This window comes from Ochotona curzoniae, unplaced genomic scaffold, assembly GCF_017591425.1.
Source record: "Ochotona curzoniae isolate NIBS_2020 unplaced genomic scaffold, NIBS_Ocur_1.0 scaffold_274, whole genome shotgun sequence".
Classification (NCBI taxonomy): Eukaryota; Metazoa; Chordata; class Mammalia; order Lagomorpha; family Ochotonidae; genus Ochotona; species Ochotona curzoniae.
Window position 1 is genome coordinate 7,468,145 of NW_024467101.1, and position 26,137 is coordinate 7,494,281.

At 53.0% G+C, this 26,137-nt stretch overlaps 1 protein-coding gene across 1 annotated transcript in view; it reads right to left on the reverse strand.

Moving 5' to 3' along the window:
- The window catches only part of OSBP2 (oxysterol binding protein 2), a 108,354-nt gene extending 82,357 nt beyond the window's left edge, over window positions 1-25,997 (reverse strand). The window contains exons 1-2 of the mRNA XM_041003674.1: window positions 25,339-25,997; window positions 586-794 (exon numbers count right to left, since the gene is read on the reverse strand). Of these exons, the coding sequence (XP_040859608.1) occupies window positions 586-794; window positions 25,339-25,997 (868 nt within the window). The remainder of the gene's footprint in view (window positions 1-585; window positions 795-25,338) is intronic.
- Between the last annotated feature and the right edge of the window lie 140 nt (window positions 25,998-26,137).

A 26,137-nucleotide genomic window follows, 5' to 3' on the forward strand; every position in this document is an offset into this window, starting at 1 on the left:
CCAAGTTAAATATCCAGTTCCAGCTTCTGACCCCCGCCTCCCATGAAGGCAGACCCTGGACTGCACCCAGCAAGGATACCTTGAAGTAAGGGGACCCATAGAAGGAATGGGGCTCCTGCGGAGGGTTGGGCTGCATTCCAGCTCCCGGCTTCAGCCCTGGCCCAGCCCATTCTGCTGCCAAGCCTTCGGGAGTGCACCAAATTGGCTGGAGAGCTCTCCTGCCCATTCACCCGCTTGCTGTCTTTCGCTCTCTCACTCTCTGCCTCTCAGATGAAATGCACAACATTAAAAACATATTAAGGTAAAAACCCGAGGACTGCTGGTCACCCTGACAGCCTTGTCTGAGCAGCTGAAAGTCTCACTGATTAACGATGCGCGGACGTAGCAAGCACACACACGCTTGACCTTTTGGCTTGGTCAGAACCAGCCCGAATCTCCTGGTCATCCCTTGCCCTCCCCTCCCTTTCCCTCCCTTCCCCTTCTCTCCCCTCCCCTCCCCAATACAGCAGCCCCAAACACTTCCAGTTCCCACTCCTCCAGATCCAAGACCACAGTCCGCACAGCACTGTGTTGAAGGCCCCCTACCTGAATGGATTTTCATCATGCGGGCAGCCCTGGCCTTGGCCAGCTCCAAGGCAGTGATCCACTGCTGCCGGTCCACCTCCGAGCTGGCCTTGAGGTGGTAGCTCCTGGCCCCGCTGATCAGCAAGATGCCACAAGAGTTCTCCGTGTCTATGTGAGCTGTGGCCAAGTTGATGGTGCCACGGCAGGTGTGGGCCATTTCCCCCTGGTTCCTGCAGGAGACAAGGGAAGGTGATGGGGTGAGGCTCCCCAACTCCGCAGCTCTAGGCTAGAAATAACCCTTCAGGGCACACACCCTGCGGTGACACATCATGCTAAACTTTCAGCTGAGGTGTTGGCATCCCATACGGCCAACTGTTCATATCCCAGCTTCTCCATTTCCCATCCAGCTCCCTGCCTGTGGCCTGGGAAAGCAGTTGAGGACGGCCCAAAGCCTTGAGCCCCTGTACCCACATGCAAGATGTGAAAGAAGCTCTTGGCTCCTCGCTTTGGACAGTCCCAGCTCTGGCCATTGCAGCCATCTGAAGGAGTGAACAATGGGTAAAAGATCTTTCTCTCTTCAAGTAAAACAAATAAATATTTATTTAAAAAAAAAAACAGAATTGCACATTCCTGAGATCTGGGGAAGCCTGGGCATCAACATTGGGAGACAATTCCTATGGGGATGGACTGGTCACATGACAGAAGCCTCGTGATGATGGGAGGGCGGACCTGCCCTGGAGCCACACCTCGCGCATGCCTGTGGAGGTCCGAGTCCATTAGACACCAGCGACAGAGATGAGCTGTGCCCACCACAAGGTGAGGCAGGTGTCAGACCCTGCAACAGATCGTTGCCATTCAAGTCTCAGAAGCATCAAAGTGGGAGCAGGTGGGGGTCCTGCCCCCAACACTGAGATGGGGACCCCAGAACCCAAGGCAGTAGATCCTGAGGGATCAATGCTGAAATATGTCTCTCTCACACACACCCCAGTACTGGCCTCGGCCTTATCCCACGCCACCCCGCCCCACCCCATGGTCCTTGGAGAGCTGGGTTGGAGGCTCCAGCTGTGCTAACGGGCTAACGTGGCGCTGGCTCCTGGCAAAGGACCCTGGCAAAGGGCCCCTCTGCTAGTTACAAAACACTGGCATGAGTGGCATCAAACAAACAAACGAAAAAGCAGAAGGGACCAAAGCATGCTGTGTTTGCAGTCCCTGAGAAGGGACAGCAGAGACACCTGCAATCCAATGCACGTGAACTCCCTCTCTTCGCCTCACAGAGCAAACTCTCTGGAGCCTGGCACCACAGCACATGTGCAGAGGGAGGGAGGGCAGAGCCAGCGGCTGGGCAACACCAGGGCCTGCCCAGTGGGGATGTGCAGGTCGGTGGGGTAGGGGGTGGGGTGCTGGCATGTTCTGCTGCTCCTGGATTCTCAGGGACAGATGCCTCCCGCTGCTGAGCCTTGGCCCTAGCTTGGGCTCTTCTACCAGTTCCAAAGGCAAATGACTTGAGGCTCAGCACCACGCCCCCCAGCCCCTGGGGAAGGCATACAGAGGCAACCCGTCCTGACTCCTTAGGCTTTGGTCAGCTTCTTTATGGAGTATCACATAGAGCAGAGGAGCCAGTCCAGGTTCCGGTGCTGGTGTGGTCCACTTAAAGGGGATGGACTCTGGGGCCCAGTGCAATGGCTCAACTGGCTAATCCTCCACCTTCAAGCACAAACATCCCAAATGGGAGCTGGTTCTACCTGTTGCAGACATTTGAGGAGTGAACCAGTGAATGAAGATTTCTCTCTCCTCTCTTATCTCTGCCTTTCAAAATAAACCTCTGGTTCACTCCCCAAGTGGCCACAATGGCTGGAGTTGAGCCAATCCGAAGCCAGGAGCCAGAAGCTTCTTCTGGGTCTCCCATGAATGCAGGTGCAGGGTCCCAAGGCAGTGGGCCATCTTCTACTGCTTTCTCAAGCCACAAGCAGGGAACTGGAAGGGAAGTGGAGCAGCTGGGATACGAAGCAGTGCCCATATGGGATGCTGGCACATGCAAGGTGTTTAGCCATAGGCTACAGTACCAGGCTTAAAATAACCCTTTAAAACAAAATTCTCCGCCCCTCCCCCCAAAAATCATATGTGAATATTACTGAAGACTCCCCTGGAAAAAAAAAAAGGAAGAAAAATTCCATGGCCAAATGCTGAGGACAAGAGTAAACAAGGAATATATACAAAAATGTATATAGTGTATGAATATATAATAAATATGTTAAAAGTTTACATACAGTTCAGTACTTGGCAGGCTACGCTAAGGATTCTGACTCTTGTCCTAACAAGAAAAGGCAGCCAGCCTTCGAGCACTTCAGTATCAAGGAAGAAGCAAGCCAAGCAGAGCACAAACTCCGCCCCTTCCTGCCTGCTGTGGGGTGAGAGGCGCCTGCCCTCTGGCTCTGAGGTCACAGTCCTTAGCTCCTGCGCTAAGGGATCGGAATCAGGACTAGCACGGTGTCCTCCCTGTGACTCTAAACTCCGGACCTCGAGACTCACTAGTTCAGGCTTCTCCCACCGACCCCTCCCATTTTGTGACCCACCCAGGTATAAAACTGTGTTGACTCTGTGTCCCTGGTTCCACCTACATGTGCAAAAGGATGCCTGTCCCTTCTCCTCAGCTGATTATTCTCTCATTGAGGATGATGATTTTGTCACTGGCCAGCAGTCCAGTTTGAGGGTCCCTGGGTGGTGGTCAGCACAGCAGCCTGGCTTCCGTTTCCCTCCCTACACAAGACACTTTGGGGATTGGAACTATTCAGAACACACAATGTCCAGGGAAGAACCTCACGATGCGAGGACTCAGCCCTGGACCAACATCTTGCGAAGTGAGCCAACTCACCCATCAGCAGAGAGGGCCTCGGTCGCACCCTCACCTTCTCTGGCAGGGACATGGGCCCCTGCACTGGCCGCAGAGGTCACCATGGCTAACGGCTGAGCCATCTGTAGCGGACACCACTATGCCCCTTTTTCCTCTGCTTCCTCTTCTGGTGCCCCCTTTGGGCTGGGGTGTGTGGACTTGGGTCAGGAATTGATACACCCTCAAGATGTGTGTGTGTAGCCTCTGGCTTCCTGGGTGGCCACCGAGAGGCTGGGATTGCCACCCATGGCTAGAAACAGTCGCAGGTCACACTCAGGTCACAACCAGAGTGCAAGGTGCAGGTGGGAGACAGGCAGCTCCAAGTTCCTCCCTTATTTCCACTATTGGTCCCCTTACTTCAAAGTATCCTTGCAGTTCCGGAGAATTCCCTGGACTCAGGGAGGTATGGCAGGGGGTTGGCCGGCTTCTGGATCAGCACATCACGGCACCAAGAGGCCCACCCACCTGCAGACCAATGCCTGGTTGGCTGGCCTAGATGCCCACCCAACGCAGCCCTCAGCTTGGGCAGCCCGTTTCAGCCAAGGAGGTGCATACCTATGACTGTAGCAGTGAGTTGGAGACACCAGAACCTTATGCCATGAAATCCCAGCGTAGGCACCCTCGGGGCCACTCCTAACTGGGACTTGCTTTGTCAGGCATGAACTATTTCTGTCCCCAACTGCCCAGCAATGCACTGTGCAGTGACGCTGGCCGGGCAACACATGCAGGTGTCCACTTTCCTCTGCCTCACCTACCACTGCTGCGGCCTTCCAGCCCTGGGACTTTCACCAAAGCACGCCCATGGACAACACACACACACACACACACACATGGCTGCAGATCTGTACTTGGACACACATAGAGGAACAGGTGGTGCTGTCGCTGGGGAGTCAGGCACTCGGCCTGATTCGCCTCGGGTGTCCTTTTCCTTCAATGCGCATTCCAGGTGACGACCCAGTTTCTGCTCGGTTAATTCCCAGCCGAACGTCCCAACTCTAACTCAGCAAGCACTTCCCATGAGCCCCCACCTACAGTGATCGGGCCAGCAGATGGAGGAGGATGCATGGATAAGCAAGACTGGTGACAGTCTAGTCCGGCCCCAGTGACATTCCAGCCAGTAATGGGGACGGGTATTCAAAGGTCAGGGACAGGGCCTGGCGCGGTGGCGCAAGTGGTTAAGTCCTCGCCTTGCACGCCCGGGATCCCATATGGGCGCCGGTTCTAATCCCGGCAGCCCCGCTTCCCTTCCAGCTCCCTGCCTGTGGCCTGGGAAAGCAGTCGAGGACGGCCCAAGGCTTTGGGACCCTGCACCCATGTGGGAGACCCGGAAGAGGCTCCTGGCTTCGGATCGGCATAGCATCGACCCGTTGCGCTCACTTGGGGAGTGAATCATCGGACGGAAGATCTTCCTCTCTGTATCTCCTCTCTGTATATCCGCCTTTCCAATAAAAAAATAATAAAAATAAATCTTTAAAAAAAAAAAAAAAGGTCAGGGACACAAATAGGGGATGGAGGGGGGCTGTACCCCTTAGCAAAGCTTACGGAGCTAAGCTGAATGTCCTGCACGGCCTGTGTATTTTTTTAAACGTCCCCAGGAAGTTGTCCAGAAAAAAAAAAAAAGCAAACTTGAAATGGAAAGAGTGCAGGAGATGGAATGGGCTTTTTGGACTAGAGGGACCAAGGAGGCGAGGCCTTGGGCAGAGTCTCAACAAGACATGAGGCAGAGGGTAGGAGGGGGGCAGAGGTCTTTGCCTGGGAAGAGGGAGAGGCCACGGACCCAGGGCAGCTGGTGGAGACTGTCCATTCATGGCCCGGTCACCCTGAGTATGGTGTCGTGAGCTGTGTCCCCTGGGCAGTCTGCTGAAGTACCACCCCTCTCCTCGCCCCCAGCACCTGTGACTGTGTGAGCTGATTGGGAAGCAGGGCCTTGGGAAAGCATGTCAAGGGAAGATGAGGACAGGACAAGGCAGGGAGAGTGCGGGGCTGCCGGTCAGCACCAGAGGGATCCCACCCTGGGCTGTCTTCAGAGGGACGTGAACTTGACCCGGAACTTCAGCACCTTGAGCTCATGCTCTGAGCCTCTGAAACCACATGTTTCTGGGTTGTTATGTTTGTTTGTTTAAGTCACCAAGTTTGTATTATCCTCTGTACTAGTGGATTCAACCAACTGGAGATGGACAATATTTGGGAAAGCAGCCACCAATGGAAGTCAGGATGGGGAGTGCTCAACAAGCTGAGAATTGATCTACCATTTGACCTAGCTATCCCACTCCTGGAAACAGATCCAAAGGAAGTAAAACCTGCATACAAGAAAGAGACCGACAACCCTACAGTTACAATAGCACAATCCATAATAGGAAAGGCATGGAAAGAACCCAGATGTCCACTGACAGATAACTGGATGAAGAAACTGTGGTACATCTACTCTGTGGAATATTACAATGCCAGGAAAAAAAAGAATAAGCTCCTACCATTTACATTAAAACAGTCCTGTCTGGAGATAAGCCAGTCCCAAAAGGACAAACATCCTAAGATCTCTCAGAATAAGACAGTCTTCACACAAAATACTAAAGAAATAGATAAACAGAGAATCAAGTACATACACACCTTCCCGTAGATGAACTATATAATGGAGACCAGCATACTTGGAGGCCTCTCTACTCCTAAACAAAAGGAGGACTCCCAATGAGACAGTTAAATATATACCTGGGCAGTATGATACTAGATGTTCCACTTTTGCCAATACCTACAATGCCATGACACACTTAAACTGCAGAAAGTTAAATCTGTAGCTGTTGCTAAAGGACTATATACTACTGTGATAATATGGGGGAGGAGGGAATGACAGGAGGGGAAAAACAGAGTGGGGAGAAGGTGTGGGAGCAATCCCTATATCTACAAAACTGTTTCATGGAAAATAATAATAATATTTGAGGGGGAAAGAACAACAACAACAAAAAAAACCCCCACACATACCTATACTGTACACAGAGACTTTTTCCCCAACTCACTATTCCCTAAACCATCACAGTATAACAGCTATTTATGCAGCCCTTACCCCCTCTCAAGTGCCACACACAATCTGGGCGTGATTTAAAGTACATGGGCAATGCTGGCAGGTGTTTCAGAGCCTCCTGGTTGAGACTCCTGCCCCCACACTGCAGTACCTGAGTTCAATCCCTGGCCCTGGTTCCTGACCCCAGCGTCCTGCCAGAGTGGACTCAGGGAGGCAGCAGTGATGGCTCAAACAGCTGGGCTCCTTCCACCCATGTGGGAAAACCTAGAACACATCCCAGCTTCTGCTTCGGCCTGGCCTGGCCCTGCCCACTGTGGGCATTCAGAGAGGGAACCATCTCTCTATCTGCATCTAAATATGTTTTTTTAAATTGATTCTTGAAGTACACAGAAGCAGGTGCACAGATATTATGCAAGCACGGCACCATCTTGTATAAGCAGTTTTAGCATCCAAGCCTGTGGGTATCTGCGTGAGTCCTGGCTCCTACACCTGCGGGTACCAAAGAAGTCCTCAGACAGAAACACAACGAGGCAGGAGACACCGTACCGGGACTGCAGAACACCCAGTCCCTGTGCTCATTTTGTGAGTCAAGTCTGAAGCAATGGAGCATCCAGGCACCTGCAGAGCTAGCCGGCAAAACACAGATCAACCTCACCAAGGCCCATTAAACAAAGCAGACTTGCAGGCAGTGGGCAGGCACTTGGCAATGTAGTTCAGACACTGCTACTGGACATGCCTGCAGCCCACAACGGAGTACCTGGGGTTTGAGTGTCAGCTCCACTTCCCGCTCCAGCTTCCTGCTGCTGCACACCCCGGGAGGCAGCAGGTGAAGCTCCAGTGCCTGGATCCCCTGCCTCCCACCAGGGAGACCTGGGTGGACTTCCCAGCCCTGGCTTTGCCCTGGCCCAGTCCCAGCTGCCGTGGGCCTTCTGGGTCCTTTTTCTCGTTCAAATCAATAAATGCAATCTTAAAAACTGTAGAAATAACCTGCAGCCAGCTACCCAAAATGATTGCTTTTTGCCTGTAAGTTTCCTGCGTGTTTACCAATTGCTAAATAGACGGTAGGGTCGTGCAAGTTAGCCCCTGAGCTGGTTTCATGGAGGCGCAAGGCCGGCCCCGAGTGGCCAGGGAACAATACAGGGTCCCAGCGCCAGTGCAGAGCAATGTTGGCTTCCTGTTTGGGTAGAGCTTTCCAAAAATTTCTGATCAAGTCACAGTGAATTCAGGGCATGCAATACACACACACACACACACACACTGGTTCTCAGAGCCCACCAGGAAGGTACACTGTCCCCAGCACTTGTACGACCTTTAAAAAAAAATGAGGGCTGTCACAGTGGCTCCAGCCTGTCCCAGTGCCATATGACAGCCATCAGGGGAATTAATAGGACAATAAGGCAGATAGACTATCATTCATTCTCTGTCTCTGTCTCTCTTTCTCTCTCTCTCTCTCTCTCTCTCACACACACACACACAAATATGTACACATCCATTTTGCCTTTCTAGCAAACAAGTTTCAAAAGTTCAACAGAAACCTTGCAGGCCAAAAGGAAGTGGCCAGGCCTGGAATGATAGCCTAGTGGTTAAAGTCCTCACCTTGCATGCGCTGAGATCCCATATGGGCGCCAGTTCGTGTCTTGGCTGCTCCACTTCCCATCCAGCTCCCTGCTTGTGGCCTGGGAAAGCAGCAGAGGACGGCCCAAAGCCTTGGGACCCTGCACCCGCGTGGGAGACCTGCAAGAAGCTCCTGGCTTCATATTGACTCAGCTCCGGCTGTTGTGGCTACCCGGAGAGTAAACCAGCAGATGGAAGATCCTTCTCTTTCTATCTCCTTCTCTCTGCAAATCTGCTTTTCCAAGGACAATAAACAAATCTTTAAAAAAAAAAAAAAAGAAAAAAAGGAACTGGCCTACTTTTTTTTTTTAAGCATTGAAAGAAAAGAATTATGAGTCCAGAATCCCAGATCCCTTGGAAATATTCCTCAGGAATGAAGGAAAGGAAAAGGGAATTCCCAAAGGAGAAAGCAGGAGCACCTATCAGCAGCCGGCCTGCGCTCCGAGAACATCAGGGAGGCCCTCCTGGGACAGAGGAAGTGACCAGAGGAGTCTGGCAGCATTAGCAAGAAAGAAACAACCCACAAGGCAAAAATGTGAATTAGGACAGCTGGCCGACGTGGTGGTGGTTGCATGCTAACGCTCCACCTGCAGCTCTAGCAGTCCATATGGGTGCTGGTTCGGGTCCTGGCTGCTCCATTCCCAATCCAGCTCCCTGCTCAAGCACCTGGGAGGGCAGCAGAAGATGGCCCAAGTGTCTGGGCCTCTGCCATTCGCACAAGAGACCTAGATGGAGTTCCATGCTCCTGGCCCTGGCCTGGACTAGGCATGGCCATTTCAGCCATTTGCAGAGTCAATGATGAGATTGAAGACAGTTTCTCTCTGTCAATCTATCAAAAAATAAAAGAAAAAAAGATCTCAAGCCAAGAAAGACTCCTCCCAATCAAAACAGGGATAATCTGAATAGCAAAATCAATGATTGATATAAATTGTGTATAACCTATTAGATAAAACCGAAATTCACGAAATTGATACTGATATAATAAGCAGATGAACAAACGACGGGAAGCAACGGGCCCAACAAAGCCCACACACCAATGGAGCAGCACGAGCTGACAATCATCTAAATCATAGCACACCAAGGCAGGAACAGTGAGTAGATGCCAAGAACAGCAGGTGAGGGTTTGCTGAAGAACAAGAGTCTATCAGTTGGGCCTCAGTTCTATCCCCAATGGTCAGCAAGTGTAAAGTTCACGGAGTATGCAGTGGAGAGATCTGGCCAGCACCAGCTTCTCCCCGCAGTCAGAGCTACATCACCACAACAAGCCAGACCCACGCTGTTGGCCCCCCGATACGAAGTATCAGGAAGGACATGGGCCCTGGAACTGCTGCCCTAAATGCAAGACCTGAACCTGAATCTAAGACACTGTCAGATAATCTCAAAGCGACAGCCATGCTGGTCTGTGGTCACCCCACGGTCAAGGGTAAGAATGACAAGGACGACATGGAGTGATGAGACACCTGTGTGTCCCTGGCACATTATTGGCATGTGGGATGGAAAAGGTAAGTGGGCTCCTCTCTCTTTCTGTAATTCTGACTTTCAAATAAATCAATCTTTTTTTTGAAAAATGGAGCTGGCATTATAGTGAGTAAAGCTACTACCTGTGATGCTGGCATCCTATGGAGCACTAGTTCGAATCCCAGCTGCTCTGCTAATGTGTCTGGGTAAGCAATGGAAGGTGGTCCAAGTCTTGGGTCTCTGTACCCATGTGGGAGACCCAGAAGAAGCTCCTGCGTCCTGGCTTTGGCCTGGACAACACTGGCCATTGTAACGTCTTGGGGAGTGCACCAGCAAATGGAAGATCTCTCCCATTCTCTTTTTTCTTACTCTGCCTTTCAAAAATTTAAAAAAAAAAATTTATTTTTGGAACTAATCCTAAATACTTTAAACATTCAGCATATCTGTCTCCTTGCCTCTTACATAATTCTTTTAACAATTTTTAAAAATTATCAATAAATAAAAACAATCTTGCCTATGTTTGGCCATGATGAACACGAGGGGCCTCTTGAGTCCTGGGGAACAGGGCACAGGAGGGCAGCTGTGCCATGCTGTGTGGCCCCCGGGGAGGAGTCGGCGGGGTCCCTGGGGCACAGAGCTGGGCCTATTTTGAGCACAGTCGTGAGTCTGGAAGATCAGCATCTCCTACACAGAATGGTTCAGGGCACCTGAACCAGCTCGCCTGTCACCACCCCCAGCCCCACCTCCCACCCCAATCCCCCACCCCACGTCTGCAGCTGTGACGAGAAGGAAGAGTCCCACAACTTCCTTTGCAAAGTGACCTTCTATTGGCCACAAAGTCCCCATGGCACAGACCAAAACACACACCCGGCAGAGAGGGCTCTCAAGACACTCGATTCCCCTCTCCCTATCTCCCACCCTGGTGCACTCTCCCCAGGCCAAGGGTGGACTTCAATGCTTGGATTCAGCATGGAGTGGTAGATCTGATGGAGGACGGACATAGCAATGCTTCAGGAATTCTGCCTGCTCCCTTCACAGTTCCCACAACTACAAGCCGTCACATTCGCAGTATATGAAACCATCGTATAAGAAAGTGGCTCTCACCCAGCCCGGCTCCCGCCGAAGCTGCAAGGTCTATATGGTAGACCTGGGAGAAGTCCCTGGCTCCTGGACTTGGCCTGGTCCAGGAATAAACCAACAGATATAAGATCTCTCTTTTCTTTCTGTCTCTGTGTAACCCTTTCAAATACATAAATAAATTAATGAGGGGAAAAAACCCAAAGGTTTAAAGACACCCAATTCCTTTCTTTTTATTTCTTTTTTTTATTTGAGAGAAAAGAGACAAAGACAGGAAAGAAGAACTCCCATTGGCTGGTTCACTCTCCAGATGTCTGCTACAGCTGGGAGCTGAAACTGACCCTCAAACTGGGAGTTGGGAATTCAATCTGGGTCTCTCATGTGGATGGAGTACTTGAGTCATCACCTGCTGCCTCCCAGGGTCTCCACTGGCAGGAAGCTGGAATCAGGAGCCAGTTATCACCACCCAGATGCTCTGACCTGGGGTTACTGGCATCCTAACTGCCATCTGAATCTCTGGGCCAAGCACCTTTCCCTGGCTTGCCAGCTTTTAAGCTTCTTCATGCCACACCTTGCAACTCGACCAGGGATCAGGACAGCTTCCCAGGTACACCTGTGCAGTGTGGCCCACTCACAGCTACTCCACACTGGGAACCATGTGCTCTGCTTTCTGTAAGGAAACAGACCAGAGTCCCAGCTGCACCTTCCTGGGCGTGTGCACAGACAACCACTCGTGGCCCCCACAGACAAGCCAAGGCCAGAAGAGGAGGGGACGATGGCGTAGAGGGCTGCACGGCCAGGTGCAGGGCCAACACGAATCAGAAGAGAGGTGAAGGGTGCCCTAATCCCCTTTTGGGGTGGCAGGGGTGGTGAAGGCTCAGCAAGATGACAGGATAAACTCAGGTTTCAGGAGAAGGAGATGCTTCCATGCCAAGCAAACTAATTGCACCTTCAAAACTGGAAACACCAAGAAGCTTTAGTATCACCGCCTATGAACCGCTCAGCTGCAGGTGACAGCCCCATGGATCCCAGTTCCCACCCTGCCCCAAGGGCTCAGGAGCCAGGAGCCTCACCCTCCTCACAGGATCAAACCCATTCATGAGGGTGGGAGAGAGGGGAGCCACTGGGGGCTGTCACTGCGCCTCCCAGGGGCTCCTAAAACCCCAGGGGAAGGGCCAGTGGACACCTGCGGCCCAGCAAAGGTAGCCCACTGGCTCTTTCACTACCAGCTTGGCCCCCTAGACCCAGATCTCTCGGCTGATCTCTTCAAGGATGTTTCCCAAGTCCCTGGGTGGGCCACACCGAGGGCCCGGCTTGGGATACCTGGGAACTTTCTCCTTCTTTCAACACAAGGACGAGGTGGGTCTTTCCATCCCACTGCTGCGGGGCATGAGCAGGACTCGAGCTGAGCTGCCATGCTTCCCACTCCTGAACTGTCACTGTGGGAAAGCACACCATACCAGCCTGCTCCTGGGGCACAGTGCTTGACACACCTGCCCCAGCCAGCTGCAGACTCTCACCTGAGAGTAAACCGCTGTTGCTTTCAACCTTGATTTTGAAATTAACTTTTTGTGCACATTGGCCTAGTGGCTAAAGTCTTTGCCTTGAACATACCAGGATCCCACATAGGCACCAGTTCATATCCCGGCGGCCCCACTTCCCATTCAGCTCCCTGCTTGTGGCCTGGGAAAGCAGTGGAGGACAGCCCAAAGCTTTGGAATCCTGCACCCACATGGGAGACCTGGAAAAAGCTCCAGGATCCTGGCTTTGGATCGGTGCAGCTCTGACTGTTGTGGCCACTTGGGGAATGAATCAACGGATGGAAGATCTTGCTCTCTGTCTCTCCTTCTCTCTGTATATCTGCCTTTTCAATAAAAATAAATCTTAAAAAAAAAAAGAAATTAACTTTATGTTGAATATGAGAAGCAGAGAGAGAACACTCCCAATTATCAGCTCGTTTCTCCAATGCCCACAGTGCTCAGGACCGGCCCAGGTGGCCACTCAGTGGGTAAAGCCACAGCCTACAATACCAGCATCCCATATGGATGCTGGATAGTGGCCTGGCTGCTCCACTTCTGATCCAGCTCCACCTTCCAAATCAAGACACGCAAAGGATGAGGCAAGAGGGTGGCTTCCACCCGGGCAGGGGGCACGTCCATCCTAAAGAAGGCATCTCCACCCGGGCAGGGGGCATTCCTGGTAAATGCGGGAGGAGGAGGGACTTAGAAACATTCCAAAATTGTGTTGTCCGGAAGGAATTTCACTTCTTCCCAGAGCCTTGTGCATGGAGACTCCCTGGCAGACCACTCTGGCACCTGAACCTCTCATGTCACCAGAACAACCCTTGGGAAAGCCGGATGGAACCCCCAAGGGAGTCAAAGCCTTGCCTGGCTCATGCTGTCAGCTGGTGAGGGTCCTTCCTCTGCCCCACACAACCTATGTTATGGGTCCCACCCTGACTCCCCCTTCTCCCCCCACCCTGCCTACTAGGGACCAGGCTAACGCCACAGTGAACTTCGACAAAAGCTTCGGGCCCCAAGTCAGGTGAGCTCCAGCCAATCAGAAACATGGGGTGTTCCGTGTGCATGGAAGCCTCTCAGTTGTGAACTCAGAATGTGCTTTAAACATCAACTACAGCACACACGTGCTGTGCACAGCTAGTAAATACAGGTCTATTTTTGTGTGTGTACAAATCTACACACCCATACACATGGAGCAGGGGATCTTAAAACACTTCATGGAAAATACAGACTATGAAAAACTGTGCATGGATGTCAATGATTTTCACACCAAAATCAACGGATTTTGTTGTTCCCACAACATTTCTAAAAAAATATGTTTTATTTGGGCCCGGCGCAGTGGCGCAGTGGTTAAGGTCCTTGCCTTGCACACCCGGGATCCCATATGGGCGCCTGTTCTATCCTGGTAGCCCCGCTTCCCATCCAGCTCCCTGCCTGTGGCCTGGGAAAGCACTCGAGGATGGCCCAAAGCTTTGGGACCCTGCACCCACGTGGGAGACCCAGAAGAGGCTCCTGGCTTCGGATCGGCATAGTATCGGCCGTTGCACTCACTTGGGGAGTGAATCATCGGACGGAAGATCTTCCTCTCTGTCTCTCCTCTCTGTATATCCGCCTTTCCAATAAAAAAAAATAATAAAAATAAATCTTTAAAAAAATAATATGTTTTATTTACCTGAAAGAAAGAGCTCCAATATGCTTCCCCCAAGTGCCCACTATGACCGGGGCTGGGCCCAAGAGTCAAGCTGGGTCTCCCAAGAGTACAACAGGGACCCAATAACTTGCCAATGAGAGGGACACACGACGTAGCCGCTGGCAGGGACGCAGGGGACCAGGTATCCGAGGCCAAGCGAGGCTCCTTCGGTGCTGCCCGCTGCCGTATCATTCCGCCTGGGTGGGGTTCTGACTTACAGGAGTTCAGTCATAATCCCACAGATGGTAGCTTCGCCCCACGGGCTCCTCAGCCAAGCACATACACCAAATGCCTGAACCTGCCATTCCTCTTGCACTGAGCAGGATTACCATGGCAACAGCACATCATCAGTAGGGTAAAACTAACCTGTCCCACGACGGTCTAAACCCAGCTCATGTTCCCTATTAGTGGGTGTGAACAATCCAACGCTTGGTGAATTCTGCTTCACGTGATAGCAAGAGTCGACTCTGAAGGATCAAAAAGCGACATCGCCATAAACCCTTGACCGCCACAAGCCAGTTATCCCTGTGGTAACTTTTGTGACACCTCCTGCTTAAAACCCAAAAGCTCAGGAAGATCGTGAGGCCCTGCTTTCACGGTATTTGTACTGAAAATCAAGATCAAGCCAGCTTCTGCCCTTCTGCTCCACGGGAGGTTTCTGGGCTCCCTGAATTCACCTTAGGACACCTGCGTCAGCATTTGACAGGTGTACCGCCCCAAACTCCCCACCTGACACTGTCCCCAGAGCTGGTTGCACCCAAGTGCCCACTGTGACCAGGGCTGGGCCAGTGAGCCCAGGAAGGCTGTGCCTGCTACTGCTTCATTAGACCGGCGTTGTCTGCCGTCTGCAACGCATGTTTGAGCTCCAGCTGCTACGCTTTCACTTCAGCCCCTTGCTCAGGCCCCACTGAAAGCAGCAGAAGATGGTCTAAGTACCCCAGGCCCCTGTAACCCACATAGGAGACCCAAATAGAGTTTCCAGTTCCTGACTTTGGGGTGGCCCAATCCTGATCTATGCGGCCATTTGGGATGCGAACCAGCAGACAGAAGCTCTCTCTGGCACTCCCTGTCTCTCCATGTCACTCTGCCTTCAAATAAATAAATCTTCTGGGAAGGAAAAAAAAAAAGACAACACATTCTAGCAGTTTCCTGTGAGAGCTTGACAATGCCATCTGCTGTCTCCTCCTGGGCTTCGGGCACCAGCCCAGCAAGGACAGATCAAAGAGTGGTTGTGAGTCAAGAGCGTGAGGGCGGGTACGCAGGCATAAAGTGCACGGAGCCTCAGCTGAGCGTGGCGTGGGATGCCAGGGGTGGGGGCAGGGGGTGGAGCCTCGGGGGGTGACGGGAGAACATCTAGAATGCTTAAAAAGAAGACACACAGGCAGGAAAGTGTCGCACATAAAACACTGAGGGGCTTGGTGTCCAGAGCCGGACTCCCAAACCCAGAGGGAGTGCACAGCACGTGTGTGTGTGTGTGTGTGTGTGTGTGTGTGTGTGTGTGTGTAAGTGATTGGGGGAGGCACATATCTGTGCAATGGGGACACCTGCCATGTGTGACTCATGCACTGCACGCACACACACACACACACTGGGCTGCCAGTTCCAATCCTGCTCCAGGGTGCTTTCTTGGCTGTCTCCTTCTCCCCATCCAGCCTGGTCACCCAGGAAACAGGCTCATTTGGGCTCTCTAACTTGCTCTCCTCTTGGGAAGAACAGATTGGGATCCTGTTCGGAAACATCACACGCCTTTCTCACAGGCCTCCCTTTGCTGGGTGAACATGGGTGTGACAGCTGTGTCCCAGAAGAAGCAGAGGAAAGACGCCGCCTGCCTGAGCTCCCAGCTCTCTCTCTGGGCAGCAGAGCAGGGCGGGGGGAGGAGGGGCGAGGGGGAGGGTCCTCGGGGCCCCTCCCTTTCACCTCTTCTTCTGGAGACTGAGCCATGTGTTGTGCATAGATCTGTCCCACCTCCTCCCTCTTTCCCTCCCTCTATGCCTCAGCTATGACTGTGTGGTACATGAAGCTGTCAGCCACGCCGCCACTTGGCCTGTGGCTGACGGCATGGGGGATGTTCGCGGATGCTCACTGTCTCAAAAATTCCAAACCTATCCGTGGGCTCCCGTCTTGGATGACAAAATCCCAGACACTTCACCAGAGGCAGCGCAAAAAGGGTAAGGAGGAAGCAGGCAGGTGCGACAAGGGTGCCCCAAGTCACAACGCCAACACCGAACTGCTAGGTCAGGACAAAGACAATGGAGCGACAGAGATCACCCACATGGTCAGAGGTGACACACATGAAGGGGGTCCCCAGAACACCAGGCTGTGTCCACTGCTCAAAGCCAAGTTCAGGCATCTGCCCTCCTGAGCTGGTGTGAGTGTTGGCCTTCACCTTGACTGCACGTCACTAAAAGTCTACAAAGAGGAAGGCGCTTAGGCCTAGCAGTAGAAAAGTTCAGACAGCAGGTCTGGGGCTGCTCCTCTTTTTGCCCGCTTGCTTTCTTAGTATGTAATGACTAATTGATTTGGCAGGCAGAGTGACAGCAAAGGAGAAAAGGAGAAAGAAAGGCAGGCTTTCTTCCATGCTCTGGTTCACTCCCCAAATGACTACCACGGCCAAGGTTGGGCCAGGCCAAAGGCAGGAGCCCAGAAACTCCATCTGGGGTTCTCCCATGTGGGTGGCAGAGGCTCAAGCCCTGCATTCATCTTCCACTGCCTTCCCAGGAGCACTAGCCGGGGCTGGTGACTAGCACTGGGATGTGGGCTGGCAGTGTCACAGGTAGAGACTTAGCTTTTCACGCCATGACACCTGCCGCTCCTCACCCTCTGTCACTGAGCTGGCACCTGGGAACTATGGATTTCAAGAGGGTTTCTGCCATTCCCTGACTGGCGAGGGTGGCTCCCCAGATAAGTAAGGTGCTGCATGCTGGCCATGGGCTTTCCTTCTGGGATTTGGGAGCTGGGGTGTGTGCCAAGTTCACAATAAAACCCCTGGGTTCAGTTTCCAGGATGGGCAGCAAGACACACACAGTGCTTGCAGACTGCCGCTGGAGGAAGCCTGTCTCGTGTGCCTTCCTCTTGGGAGTGCACATCAGGTGTTCCCTGGATCTTATTCCTTTTGTTTTGTTTTGTTTTGTTGCTGATTTGCCTTTGCTTGAATCCCTCGTTGTGACTGTGAGCACAGCTATGGGCAGCACTGTGTGTCTTCCCAGTGACTCATCAAAGCAGCCGAGGTCCCCCCGGGGCTCAAGACCGCAGGGAGGCAGGTGGACGCCCTGGCAGGGGCTGAGTCAGAAGAGTCAGTCCTGGGTTGGCTGCCTACCACCTCATTCCGTGAGCTTCCATTTCTTCCTCCAAGTGGTAGGCCAGCAGGCCATCCCCTGTGCCCTGCGCCCCTGAGCTGGAACCCACTCAGATCCTCGCCAGCTGCAGGTGCAGAAAGTCCTGTGATCGAGTGCAGCAAACACTGATGAGGGAGGAAGCATCATCTCTAAGCCACGACTTGCACAAGTATTGCAGGCAAGCAAAGACCATGCTTGAAAGAGCTTCACAACTGTGAAAAGCCCTGGCTAAATCCTTTATCTTGGGGTGGGTGTTGGGTGGAGCAGTTGAGGTGCAGTTTGGGACTCCCCCATTGCTGATCAGAATGACTGGGTTTTGAGTCCCGGCTACGCTTCTGATGCCACCCTCCTGTTAATGTGACGCTTGGGGAGGCAGCAAGGGGTGGATCAAATGCTTGGGTTCCTGTCACCCACATGGGAGATGCGATGGATGAAGCTCCAGGTTCCTGGCTTTGACCTGAACCAGCCCATCTCTGTCTTCTCTCTGTCTTCTCTCTCTCTCTCTCTCTCTCTCTCTCTTTCTCATCTCCCTTTAAAATAAGCAAAAACTAAATCAGTCACCTGCCAAAGCCTTCTCTTTGCTGCCCCCTCTCCGAGCCACTGCCATCTTTCACAAAGTGATGCATATTTGCGGGTCTATAAGATACCAAATGGGATGCTCACTACGGAGCTACAGATGAGGGTCATACACATCAGCTACTTCTTTGTCAATCAGCCCGCAGCCACACTTTCCAACCTGTGAGATCCTGACTCACGTTTTGGGCACTGCTGGATTAAGCCGCTCAGTTCCCATGTATCTGTCTATAATATCAAATAACAAAGCAGAAGCTGAATCAAGGGGACTGTGTGTGTGTGTCGGGGGGGGGGGGCATGACCGCAGGGAAGGATGCAAGAAAACACCCAGCTGCCAGCATGGTCCCAGCAGCAGGTCAAGGAGATGAAGGAGGAAGATGAGGCTTTACAACAAACCCAAAAAGAGGAGCAGGGGATGTACGAGGAGTTAAACACCAAGACACTGGGGTTGCGCGTGGAATGGAAAAGTTGGGGTGATGTGGCCCAGTGCAATAATTCAACTAGCTAATCCTCTTCCTACAACTGCTGCATCCCATATGGGCACAAGTTCATGTCCCAGCTGCTCCACTTCCCATCCAGCACCCTGCCTGTGGCCTGGGAAAGCAGTGGGGGATGGCCCAAAAGCCTTTGGACCCTACACCCATATGGGAGACCCAGAAGAAGCTCCTGGCTCCCAGTCATTGCAACCATTTGGGGAGTGAACCAGCAGATGGAAGATCTTTCTGTCAACACATACCTTTTTTCTCTGTCAAAATATATCTAAAAATAAATAAATAAATAAATCTTTACATATTGGGGCAATGAAACCCAGATCCCATTCCTACATAAATATCAACTTCTTCCCATAGTTAAAAGAAGGAGCCTGTGTTCTTGCAGCCTGTTTTACAAGTAAACTCTTGGGGAAAAAAAAATAGTAGAGGGCCTGGCACAATAGCATAATGGTGAAAGTCCTCGCCTTGCACATGCCAGAATCCCATATGGTCGCCGGTTCTAACACCAGCAGCCCCACTTCACTTCCCATGCAGCTCCCTGCTTGTGGCCTGGGAAAGCAGTTGAGGACATCCCAAAGCCTTGGGACCCTGCACCCGTGTGGGAGACCCGGAAAGCTCTTGGCTTCAGATTGGCGCAGCCCCAGCCGTTGTGGTGACTTCGGGAGTGAATTATCGGAAGGAAGATATTCCTCTCTGTCTCTCCTCCTCTCTGTATATCTGCCTTTCCAATTAAACAAACAAACAAAAAAAAAGTATAAAAAGGGACTAGTGTGATGGTTCAATTGGCTAATCCTCTCCCTACAAGTACTAGCATGCCATATGCGCACTGGTTCATGCCCCGGCTGATCCACTTCCAAACCAGCTCCCTACTTGTGGCCTGGAAAAGCAATGGAGGATGGCTCAAGTTTGGGACCCTGCACTTATGTAGGAGACCCAGAGGAGGCTCCTGGATCCTGGCTTCAGATCAGCTCAGTTCCAGCCATTACAGACATTTGTGGTGTGACCAGTGGATCCTCTCTCTGTAAAATCTGCTTTTTCAATAAAAATATATCTTAACTTTTTAAAAGGGGGAGGAGATGGGCCCGGCGGCGTGACCTAGCAACTGAAATCCTCGCCCTGAATGCACCGGGATCCCATATGGTCGCCGGTTCTAATCCCGGCAGCTCCACATCCCACCCAGCTCTCTGCTTGTGGCCTTGGAAAGCAGTCGAGGATGGCCCAAAGCCTTGGCACCCTGCACCCGTGTGGGAGACCTGGAGGAGGTTCCTGGCTCCTGGCTTCAGATCACAGCACCAGCCATTGCAGTCACTTGGGAAGTGAATCATCAGAAGGAAGATCTTCCTCTCTGTTTCTCCTCCTCTCTGTATATCTGCTTTTCCAATAAAAATAAATAAATCTTTAAAATAAATAAGGGGAGGAGAAACATATGGAGAAACTTGGCATTAACATACTTCGGTTTGTGAATGCCCGTAAACTCACAGGTGATTCTGTCACCTGCTGGCATGTCCACTCACAGACTGACCAAGCCATTGTGAGCAACAGTGGCAACACAGTCTGCTGGGCTCCAGGGGGGATGCAACAGAGACTGTTTTTGGACACGGAGTGAATCCTTGTGGCAGGGAAGCGCATGGAGTTGTCTACAAAGGCCCACGGGTCTGGTCTGTTAATCCCCCATCCCTCCCAGAGAAGGAAAACCTGGCCCTAGAGTCAAACAGGGACCCCCACCTGCCCCCCACCCCCACCCCACCAGAGGCATTTCAAACAGTAGGGACTCAATACAGGGATTCACTCCCTGGGACAGGGAACTTGATAGGGAACCCTGGAGGGCAGGCTCTTCCAGAGCAGAAGCTGGACACTGGGACACCAAATGAGCAGGGGGTGGATGGACCTAAGCCATGACATAGCGGCAAGGATGGAGACACGTGGGGTGGAGATCCCATCTGACATGGGAGGACGAAGCACCCAGCATGACTCGGCACACAATGAGAGCAAAGCTGGCAAGAGGAGCAGGCTGAAGCCAGGCAGGGGAGTGGAGGCAGGCAATTCACGCCAGTGGACCTTGCTAAGAATGCTGGCATGCATGGTGCTTAGCCAGAGGATGCTGCTTAGGCCATCTGTCATCTTTGCGATGCCCCAGTGCTACGCATTAAGAAAATATATTGGCCCCATATTGCCATGGTACAAGATACTAAAGGGCCTTTCAAATGAAAGCCGAGCCTACTCTGACAAGGCCACCTCCGGGGCTGTCCACTCCACACGTAGACACGACTTAACCTACAGATTGCACCCTCAATATTTTGAGAGATTTTTTTTTTCAACTGGATAGCATTCTGTATCCCCACCCTTTGTTCTTTGATTATTTTCCAAAAGGACACCGGGAGCAAGACCATGTTTTTCTTGGGGACCAGTCTCCAAAATGGTTGGATTCTGAGAGCTGAGTCCACTGGAGGAGGAGAATCCACAGCCAGCCCCAAGGACAGGAGATGGCTTGGGGTTCCATCTTTTGCAACCTGGCTACCACATCAAAATACGCCCAATGCACAAAATAGCTGCTGGTCCTGCTCTGTCACATTCTAAATTCACTTTCACAGACCCATGCTGATGATGGCAAGGACTTCCTTGTGACTGGCTCAGATCACTCCCAACAACAACACCACAAAATACAGAGAGCAGATGCTTCTGGCTGAAGCCATTTCCTTGGAAACAAATGTCGCGCCTAACCACATTGTACCCAGCGGGCAGCAGAAATCTGCATCCCCTCACCAGCTTTTAGCAGCATGAACCTGTATACAATGTGCCTTAAGAACACTGTCTCCGTGACAACTTGCCAAGGCAAATGCCCACATCTCTAAAAGCTCTGTTATCACTTCTAAATTCTTCCCCCAGCATTAATGACAGTCTCCCCAGGAGACAAGATGAACCTTTTAAAATGGGAACAGCCGGGTGAGAAAAAAAAAACACCCAGGATGCAAAATTACATTGTCCCTGTTGGCATCCAAATACATCAACCATCAGAGTGCCAAGCGATGCAGGAAAAACCTTACCTCCTATCTCATTATTTTTTTGTGAGTAATACCATTGTTTCCACACTAATATCAATTGTTTCCCCTGTATCTGGGGTCAGGGGAGAAACAAAGGGAAAAGCCCCACCCAGCCTCCCACCCATCCCCAGTCCCTGATGTGAGGCGCACTCTGAGGGTCCTGCTCAAGCAGTTTTGATAGTTCAACAGGTTTGAATTGCTGCCAATCTCGCCATTCCAATCATGATGAAACCTATTCAGAATCCACTGGCTGACAGTCTCTTCATGGTTGGGGCTCTGAGGCCAGCAGTTCAGCTGAAGGGATCTCCAAAGAAACTTTATCGGAGATGATCCCAAACCTGATTCGTGTGTGAGTTTGCCAGTACAGGGTCTGGTACAGTCCTTCACCCCAATCAGCTTATGCATATCTTGGTGGTTGCAGTTGCTGGGTCAGTTCTGTTTCCTGCCCTTTCTTCCACTTGAACCAATGGGTGTTGTAGTCCAGCTCGATCCTACCCACTTCATACTCGGTCCTCACGCAAACCAGTGGGAGCTGCAGCCTAGTTGGGGCGACTCCCCATAACCTCCACCAGGCGTACCCCCTACCCTGGTTCCCATGCATGCTAGTATGTACTGCAGGCTTGTTCAGTCTGTCCCACTTCCCATTTAGCTCTTGTACTTGTCAATGGACATTGAAGCCTAGTTCAACCCAACCAACCCACTATTCAGCCCACATACATACTGACAGGTGCCGTTCTGTCTAGACCCCTGCCTCTGTCCTGGTTTTCATGCTCTCCAATGGGAGTGGTTACCCAGGATGGAGGTGCCCACTATTTCCCTACTAGGCCTCTCCATTTTCCAGATTATGCACTCTCCAGGTGGTTCTGGGATTTAACAGAATAAGCGCCCAGTGCCAGCCTCTGCCATCTGAATCTGCGGCAAAGTCCAACCAACCCTCACCCACTCTAATTTTTGCTTGCACCAGTCAGTCAGAACAGTCAGCCCAATCTGGCCCTTCCCCAGTCTAGCTCACATGAGGCCTACAGGTGTTGTAGCCCTGCCTGGTCTGGTCTGCCCCCATCCCAACTCACGCTCTCCAATGGGAGTGGCTGTCCAGCAGGGGAGCCCATATTCCCCTGCCGGCGTTGCCTCCTCCCCTCCAGTTCTCATGTGTGCGGTTTGGGCGCTGCAACCACATCTGGTATGGCTCACCTCCCCTTGGCATTCCTTAATGTGCACTGGTATGTGTTGCGGCTGAAACTGGCCTGACCTACACTCTATGCTAGCACTCAGATTCACCTGCAGTTGATGTGATCAGGTTCAGCCTGGTCTGCCCCCCACTTATGTCATATGTTTGATGGTGGGTATCTTCCTCTGGCCTGGTCTGGGTTGCTCCATATCATGGTTCTTGCGCTCACCTGTAGGGGCTATGTTCCCACAGAGGATTTTCCCAAGCTCCTCCTTCAGAACCTCTCCCTATGCCAGATCTTGCGCATACTGGTGTTTCCATGGGTCAGCCCTTATTGCTGGCCTTCAATCCATTCCAATTCTTGGTGTTGGATGTTTCACTGCAGCCAAGGCTTGTCCCTACCCAGACACTGCTCACACATGGCTCAGTAGGGGCAGAGAACTAGCCTAGTCTATCCTACATCTACCCAGGTTCTCCGGAGTGCCAGATGGTGAAGGCGTCTAGCCCAGCTTGGTGCGTCCAGCCCCAGTCCACATTTGTTTGTAGGGAGATTGCAGCCATTTCCAGACCAGAACGCAGCCCCCACTCCAGCCCCTGCACCCTCCCTTGGGAATCCCAACCCAGCAAGGGTGTACTCTCACAGCTCCCCAAAAGAGTCTATTCCCAATCCTAGATTGCACGTGTGTCAGTGGGTGCTCTGACCCAGCTGGCATAGCCCCTCACCTGTTTCAGCATTTGCCTTCGATGCTGTGCCGTAGTATCCCTGCCTCATGCAGACCAGTTGGGGTAAGAGCCTAGGTCGGAATGACATGTGCTCCATCCTCATTTCTTTTCTTTTTTGTGAGTTGAAGTTTGCTTGACGCTGCCCGGTCCGCCCCCTTCCAGTGGCAGCTTGGCCCACTCCACATCCTATTTTAGGATGCAGCTTCGGGTAGTGCTGCCTTGACCTGCCCAGATTGCCTTTGGTTCCTTTACCCATAAGCGATGGCAGGTGCCATGGTCACTTCTAGCTTAGCCCCTCGCCACCCCAGCAAGCGAGCTAATCTGCGGGACTTGTATTTCCACAGGATTGGGCCCATACCTCCCCCACAGAGTTTACCCTTGGACCAAGTTCTCTCTCGTGCTGGTTAGTGTCTTGACCCTGCCAAATGTGACCAGTCCACTATTCCACCACCCAGTCAAGTAATGGTACCTAGCCCTAGCCCAGGTCCTCATCCATAGCTTTGGTGTGGACTGGTGTGTGGCAGTCAGTGTTGCTCTATGCTAACAGCCCATCTTAGGATTCCTAATTTATTTAGCGAATCAGTCTGGCCCAAATAGATCTTATGGACACTCCCCTCCAAACCATCAGCTCCATGACATCAGGGGGATGTCGCAAGGTTCGTGGAGAAATGGCATTGAAAGTCAAGCTCACTGGGGTGTACAGGAGTGCTGAGACGCCCGGGCAGCTTTGTATGGACTTTGGAAAGCCCCCCTCATGCACATGAACTTCAAGCAACTTCTTACAACAAATGTAAGGGGACTTTCTTTTTCCTTGGCATGGAGGGGGTCTTTTAGTTAATTATTTGCTTGAGAGGTGGTTGAGGGTTGGGGAGTGCTAAATAGAAACTCCCTGGAATTTTGAATTGTTTACAGAGCCCCCCCCCCAACCTGCCATCTGCTGCTTCACTGCCCCCAAATGTCCACAACAACCCAGAAGTGAATTCCACCCTAGGTCTCCCACACTGGTGGCTGAGACAAGACTGCACTCGGGGTCTGTGCTAGCCTGGAGTCAGGAGGCAGAACTGGGAATGGAAGCCAGGCACTGGGCTGTTGGCACCTGCCCCCTACGCCCCTTCCCACAGTACAGTCCAATGGACCTGGGGCACACAAAACAACATGGCGAGCTGGGCACATACCCAACACATCTCAGCTGTTTCTGTGCCTGGGGAAGAGAAGTTTGCCAGGATGCCCCCTCCTGGGATGGAAGCCATTGCTTAGCTTTGCTGGGATTCCCACCCACCACCCACGGGCCTCACTGACTCCAACATTCTACTACAGGACTAGGAGGGATGCTAGACACCTTGCAAGGGGTACAGGGCAGAGGAGGGAGATGAGTAAGGTCACAGGACGTCAGCGAATGGGCAGAGCTGTGCCCTGGTGCTGGCAACCATGAAGCAAGACTGCGCCTCCCCTGTGAACCTGCTAACCCCCTCCCTAGACTCAGAACCCCAGAATCGTAGCGACCAGTCCTGCCAGTTGCTCTGAGGCTGGCTCGCTCCACTTGCACACCAGCAGCCGGGGGAGTGAGCTAAGCTCTCCAGGCTTGAAACCTACCTAGCATGCTCAGAGTGGGCGGGAAACAGACCCAGGGAGCAACCAGTAAAACAAGGCAGGCAGGCAGGCAGGCAGGCCGGCCTTCAGCACCATCCCCTCTCACTCTGGCTAAGCGGGAAATATGGCACAGGTGGTGCCACCCCAGGGCTGCCAGTTCAATCCCACACTGCTGCTCCGCCTACCCCCATGCCCCCAACCCCAGCCCCACCCTGAAGGCTACAAGCCATGTTTGCAGTATCTGAGTTGGCTAGGCCCAGCCCAAGTCTTCACAACCAGAGTTGGGGTGCCATGTACAAGCGTGCTACTGTCATGCACACACCCATTCCTACCCCGGGGAGCCCCAACAGGCAAGGTCTCTCAGACTGCCCCCCACAGCTCCACCACTGCCGGAGGCCCTAAGATACTCCCTTCTCCCAGCTTCTCCCTCCCCGACAGGGATCTGGAGAGGCAGGCTCACCGTGCACAGGAGCATCCATTCTTCTCCGGGGCTAGGAGGTCTGGGCCATGCTGGAACACCCCAACCAATCGCCAGCCATCACTACTTCTCCTGCCTCCCATGCCCCCCACACCCCAGAATGTCCTTACCTGTAGTAAGACAGCAGGCCATTGCCCAACACGAACCAGCGGCGCTGGTAGCCCTTCAGGTAGTTGGTCCACTTAAGAAGCCAACCCTTGAAGCTGTCCAGGGTCAGGGAGCCCATCGGGACGCTGGAGCTTGTGCCGCTTCCCGCCACGGGCACCCCCACGGGGGTCTTGGCCTGTCCAGGTCGCGGAAGCGGCAGCGGCTTGAGAGCCGCCGGCACCAACCCGGACTCCACTTTGGGCACCGGCGCGCTCTCTGTCACCTCCAAGATCAGCTGCTCCAATGAGGTCCTGTGCTGGGCGCCAGTCCTGCCCCCCGGACTGGACTCGGACCTCGGCCGTAACTTCAGCATCAGCTCCCGTCCCTGCCCAGCGCTGGGTCCTGGCTCAGATATCCTTGGTACTCGCTCCAGAACCGACTCCAGTGGCGGCTCCGTGGTCGGCCCCGCTTGGGGCTGTGGCTGCTGCTGGGGTTGAAGTTGGGCTTGGAGCTGAGGCTGGGACTGAGGCTGGGGCTCCGGCTCGGAGCCGGAGGTGGGCGCGCTCATGGCCGGCGCCGCCGTGTGGCAGGACAGGCAGGGGACCACCGTGAAGAGCGACGAGAGCCCACGGGAGCGGCCGCCGCAGCCCCCTCCTCGGCTCTGAGCGGCCGCTTTCCCCATAGAGCCCGGCGACCCGAGCGCGGCCGAGCGGGGCGTGGGGGTGGGGCGGGCCGGGGGCGCCGTGGCCCTCGCTCTGCCACGGGCGCAGGTGCAGGTGCAGGCGCGGGTGCTGGGCGCGCGGGGCGAGGCGAGGGGGATGC